The sequence below is a fragment of the Thamnophis sirtalis genome, unplaced genomic scaffold, assembly GCF_051295495.1.
Source record: "Thamnophis sirtalis isolate CommonGarterSnake01/CBP01778 unplaced genomic scaffold, rThaSir2_p1.2 scaffold_8, whole genome shotgun sequence".
NCBI classification, from domain to species: domain Eukaryota; kingdom Metazoa; phylum Chordata; class Lepidosauria; order Squamata; family Natricidae; genus Thamnophis; species Thamnophis sirtalis.
Window position 1 is genome coordinate 38,628,267 of NW_028261388.1, and position 6,000 is coordinate 38,634,266.

At 38.0% G+C, this 6,000-nt stretch overlaps 1 protein-coding gene across 1 annotated transcript in view; it reads left to right on the top strand.

Moving 5' to 3' along the window:
• Positions 1–5,196, top strand: part of CD247 (CD247 molecule) — a 45,533-nt gene extending 40,337 nt beyond the window's left edge. The window contains exons 4-8 of the mRNA XM_087722096.1: positions 1,321–1,407; positions 1,671–1,706; positions 2,637–2,693; positions 3,883–3,918; positions 4,207–5,196. Of these exons, the coding sequence (XP_087578222.1) occupies positions 1,321–1,407; positions 1,671–1,706; positions 2,637–2,693; positions 3,883–3,918; positions 4,207–4,275 (285 nt within the window). The 3' untranslated portion in view covers positions 4,276–5,196. The remainder of the gene's footprint in view (positions 1–1,320; positions 1,408–1,670; positions 1,707–2,636; positions 2,694–3,882; positions 3,919–4,206) is intronic.
• Positions 5,197–6,000: the final 804 nt, after the last annotated feature.

The window sequence follows — 6,000 nt, forward strand, 5'->3', positions numbered from 1 at the left end:
GTCATAAAATGGGGCAAACCCACTTAACAGATGTTTCACTTAGCAACATACATTTTGGGCTCAATTGTTATCATAACTTTAAGACCGCCTTTACAAATTTCCTTAATGTGTAAAAGATTTATCCTTGGATGGGAAAGAAGGGGTGCTACAGAGATTCACCCTTAACCACAGACCTGAGGTAACTGCAGCAGTTTTCCAAAATGTTTGAAACACTCCTATTTTTAGAAATGGACCACTCCGGTTGTGAATAGAATTTATAAAATTTGCTAATTTGATCAATAAATGAAAATTCTAACTATACAAAGTAAATTTAACATCATATCCCACCTATCATTTTCATAGATTAAGAAAGTTGTATGAGTGATCATTATGACCTCATGTCTGTAGTAGCATAGCTGAAATAGTACATCTGTGGTTAAGTGTTAAATAAAATGAGAAAACTACATAATAAACAGTTGTTGCTATATATTTGTATGTATGTATGAAAATGCTCATGTACCTAAAGTATAATTGAAAAGATGGGGGAAAAATAAACATTAAAAACTTTTGAAAATTATGTTTACTGATATGTTTTTATCTACTTCATCTTTTTTCACTTTTTTTGTCTAGTGCAGTGATGGCTAACCTTTTTGTCCTTGTGTGCCAAAAGTGTGTGTATGTGCACAACGGTGCGTGTGCACATGCCCACAACCATAATACAATGCATATGTGATCCCCCATGTTCCCTGGCCCTCTGCACATGTCCGTGCTACCCCTGCGCTCTTGCTGCCCCCTCGCACATGCGACCCTACCCCACACTCCATTTTGGGCCTAGAAGGCCTCCCTTAAGTCTCCTGGGACCAAAAGCGTGGCGTGGTGGATGCCATAGCCCCCCACTGCCTGTTTTGGGCCTAGCAGGCTTCTCTGAAGCCTCCTGGGACCAAAAATAGGGCGTGGGAGATGCTGCACCCCCCACGCTCCCCCTCGCATGTGTGTGCAACCACACACACACCTTCGTATACACGTGCATCTACAGCATGCACAGGAGACCCAAAAATGAGCTGGCTGGCGGGAGGCATGCAGGTGCACATGCGCAGTGGAGCTGAGCTGGGGTGACGGCAGAGAGGCCTATGTGTGCCATGCATGCCATAGGTTCGCCATCATGGGTTTAGTGCTTCACCTAAAACCAAATTCTGGCTTGGTTAAAATCAAGATGTTTGGGTTTTGTTTTATTTTTACTCTCATCCTGTCAGTTACCCATCCTTAACTTAGGGAAAATTGGTTAACTCAAGAGGTGATCAGACCTTGTAGCTCGTAGTATCTTTTTTTCTTCTCTTGCAGAAACTATCTACTGGACGCAGAGATGAATATGATTCTCTGGCAGTAAAAAAACCAGATTCAGATCTTGAAATGGCTGTGGATAAGCAGGTATCTTCACCATCTTTTCTATGCAGGCAGTTGCTACAAAACATATATAAGCATAGCTTAGTGGAGGAAACCCCAAGACCATGACCCCCTTGTACTTTGAGAAATGAATATCAATCTACAATTGACCTCTCTGACAGTTATGGCAGAGTTATGCAAGGGATTTTGATGTAACTGCTCTGTCAGCTCACCTATCACGCCTTCTCTTACTTCTTCAGACTTGGGTATATATAAGAATGATTGGGATAATTTTTCTTTCTTTCTAGCGCAGAAGAAAGAAACCTCAGGACAAAGTTTACACTGTGAGTAGATCCAAGAATTGACTTATTATAGTTTACTTAATTATCTACTAAGGATATATGTGTCTGTGTTTGGACAGAAATTGTCTTCATTTGCAACTTTTTCCAGAGTTTTATGAATAAGGTTTTGGAAAAAAATATTCTCTATGCTGGGATGTAACACAACTACTTCTTCACGCGATGCAGAAAGGAATAGAAGTATATAAAAATCAACCAGTCTATTTTTTTGTGTTTATGAGTCTCAAGATACTCAAGATTTTCCCATTTTGCCTTTCTTTTCCTGTAACAGAAAACTGTCAGGTTTTAAGCTTCTGTTATTAGCGCTTATATCAATACAACAGAATTCCAGGGCTTTTTTCTGGATTGCTTTTTTACCTGACTTACCTGAAAGGGCTAACAATGACAGCAGGAACAGCCCCACGGTGTTGATAGTCATCCTTCTGTGGACTTTTGGGAGATGTTTATCAGAGTACTGATCAGTTTTGTGTGTGGATATTTTGCTTTCTGCATCAGATGAACCTTACTTCTATGTTGTAAATCAAACTATTGAGCATTTACAGGAAATCTGAGCTTCCTCTATTCCAACAAATCCTGTGTTTATAGTTTAACCAAGTCCCAGGTTGGAGAAAAGATTGGAAATGGTTGCTTTCCAGATAGCATTGCTTTCAAATCTGCATAAATAATGCCTGAGTTTATAGTGGTTGACAAAGAAAAAGCAATGAAGAGTAAATGTTTTGCTAGCATAATAATCATAAGCACTTACATCTTTGGAAATCTTTTTCTTACAATTTGGCCTAGAAAGAGTAAGGATATACTGGCCAAAATGAAAAGATTAATCAAATACATCCGAATGTGTAAGAGAAGGAACTAGAGAAAACAGATTTTTCTTAATTTCCTTTTCACCAATACTGTTTTATTGTTTTCCATGGCTAGTCCCTACAGCGGGATAAGATGGGTGAAGCATATAGTGAAATTGGAAAGAAAGGAGAGGTAAGTGATATTTTCTATTATTTTAGATGCACAAAAGGTAGCTGCATCCACAAATTTGTCACTGTTGACTCTAGGCAGGGTTGCACTTTTCTAGACTGAGTGGGTACTTTAAGGTTTACCCTTTGTTACATGAGTTGCACTGGCTCCCTGTTTCTTCCAGGTGCTGGTTGTTACCTTTAATGTCTTACATGCCATGAGCCGGCCTGTCCCTGAAGATTTCTGCCTATCAGATAGGAAGATACCTCAGGTCCCTTCCTTGAATTGTTGCTATCTAGTGGGATCTCTGAAGTGTGTCTTTTCTGGCAGGCCCCTTCTCTTTTAGCCTTCTGAAAGACCATCAATACATGGTTTTCCACCTAGTCATTGAGGTAGAGTGTAGTTGCTCTGAATTGGTTGTTGGAGTATTCCAAGATGAGTGAGGTACTGGGTTTTGATTGTTTGAATTTGTGTTTTAGGGTTTTTGTAATTTAGGGTTTTATTGTTGTGAGTCAGCCAGAATTGTGTTTTAAAATGAGCATCTATACAACTCTTATACATGCATTTCTACTCGAGCTTTCTCAGTCCTATCCTTTAAGCCAGTGGTCCCCAAACTTCCTGGCTCTGCAGACCAGCGGTGGAGGGGGAAGAGGGAATGGTTTTGTGCATGCCATTTGTGCAAATGCACTTTCATGTGCTTGCACTTGCACAGCCCGATTCCCAAAAGGCCATGGTCTGGTACTGGGCCATGTATCAGGGGTTGGGGCTTCCTACTTTAAGCTGCATTGTATCCCAATTCCATAATGCAGAATAATGATAGTATTAATTCAATATAGCTGAAAGCACCAACTAGGGAGAAGCTCTCTTATCAACATAAAATTATCTAGAATAGTTGAACAAAACAAGACAAATTTGTTCTCTGAATATAATTTTTCCATAGCATCTATGTCAATTGGGTTAAATTGTGGGGCAGCCCACAACTTATGACTACAATTGGGGCTGTACCCGCACAACTATTTTTATTGTTCATGTCCATAATACAAGAATCTTATTAGATTAGACTGGTGGTTTGCACCTGGACTAGACTAGATAAGGTTTAACAACATTCAAAGGGGAAGGATTGGACCGTGCTCTCCTGTGCCTATGTAGAGATTCCTGACTAAATAACCACTTGACTCCTCTTTTGATTAATCCTAGCTTTTTCTTTTTCTAGAAACTTGGTGGCAAAGGCAATGATATTCTTTATCAGGTAAGATAACAGCAGAACCCCTCCCTGTAATTTCTTTAATTCTTAATTCACTGAGATCTGCCTAAAGCAATTTATCCACTGTTCTTATCTCCCCTTCATTCTCTAAGTACTTTCGGTCCTATTGCCAGCCTATGCTTGCAAGGAAGTTGGACAGGGCAACACGGTTAAGAAGTAGTTGAATTCCTCTTTTTATAAATGTTGCTTTAATACTCTGGCTATAGGCATCTGAATCTATGTTTAATAAAGTCGAATTATTTGTTTTCTAATCATATCTTTTCTCTTTATCAGGGACTCAGTCAAGCAACAAAGGACACATACAATGTCCTTCAAATGAAGCAGTTGCATTCTCCTCGTTAGTTACAACTGAACCTAAAAAGGAAGAGGAAAAAGAATATCCCTTATGGTGGAATGGTAGCAATTAAAGAGGACAGTTCATTTCAGCAAAGCCATTGCCTTCTTTGAATAATGCTTTTGTACAGTCAGCAAAACCATTTCATTTCCAAATAACATCCTAGGTTTTTTTTTAATGTACATAAGTTTAAAGATTCTGCTTAATGTATAGTTGCTCATATTTAGGAGCAGAAGTTGTGATTGCTATTTTATTGGATAGTTAAATAACAAAAATATTTTTATTCCTTAGATGAAAGGCAAAATATTTTCTTTTTCTATAGATGTTTTTAATTGAAGATAGCTGGGGAACTATTTGGGTGGGGTGGGGGAGAATATACTCTGGAACCTTTCATCACTTTCCAGGAATTTGGATTACTGTACAATCTATCAATCATATCAGCAGGGCTGATGATAAAGGAATGCAAAAGTAGTTATTTTTTAAAAAATTGATTACTCTCAAATCATTAAATAGTTCAGAACTTAACTGAAGGTAGATATCTTTTATATTGAAGATTAGAATAAAAAAGAAATTTGTTCAGATGGTACTTTGAATTTCAGTGTATGAGAAAACTGAAAGTTCTGTTCACAAGCTTGGATAATTTCCTCACAAAATGTAATTTTCTTTAGCATCAAAAAGCTAACAGCTGTTACTATTTGATTTGAATGATGCTTGTAAGCAAAATACAAAACACCCTCAAAAAAACAAAAAAACTGGACACAGAAATATGAGTATATTTAATAAAGCAACCAAAACTAGTTTTGGTTTAGAATTACTTCATCAAAGAACAAAAGTCTTACTTTTGAATAGTAATCATAACAATAGTCTTGTGCTATGAAGAAGTAAACAAGTACAGCTTATGCCTGTTTTTGCATGATTAAAATAATGGTTAAGTATATTGTCTGTTGCTTCATTATGTATATTATTCCTAATGACTGTATCTCATACTTCAACCCATATTAACTGCAGTGAATACAAAAGCTTACAACTTGACCAGAATCCATTAACGAGCTTTCTTTTGATTAGTACTGATCAGATTTTAAGAAGTCTAATATAACTGTGAAGGCTGCAAGGAAGAAAAACAGGGAATTTGCATGGGAGATTGCACCTTTTCATCATCTCCAGCTAAGCGCCTGCCTACCTTTGGAGTTGTGGGTATAAATTGAATGTGGAGATAGGCTTTTCCCTTTACAGTATAGAGTAATGTAGTTGAACTGCAAAATATGGACCATTGAAAGCCACAGAGACAAAAAAAACCCAAACCTCTTCCTGCCATCTAATGGTTGATCAGCTGCAATATATAGGATAATCAATAACTGGTATATGATATTTAGCACAGCACTTAGATTTATATACCACTTCACAGTGCTTTACAGCCCTCTCTAAGCAATTTAGAGAGTCAGCATATTGCCCCCAACAATCTAGTTCCTCATTTTACCCACTTCGGAAGGATGAAAGGCTGAGTCAGCCTTGACTGGTGAGATTCGGTCTACCAAACTGCTGGCAGCCGGTGATCAACAGAAGTAGCCTGCAGTACTGCATTCTAACCCCTGCGCTCTTACTATTATATATTCCTAACAAAATGTAGATGATTTAGCAACAATGCTGGCTACCAGATTTAGACTGCAAAAACAGATGGCTAGATGGCAGGAAAGAGCTCGGACAAAGCTAACTATTGGTCAAACCTACAACAT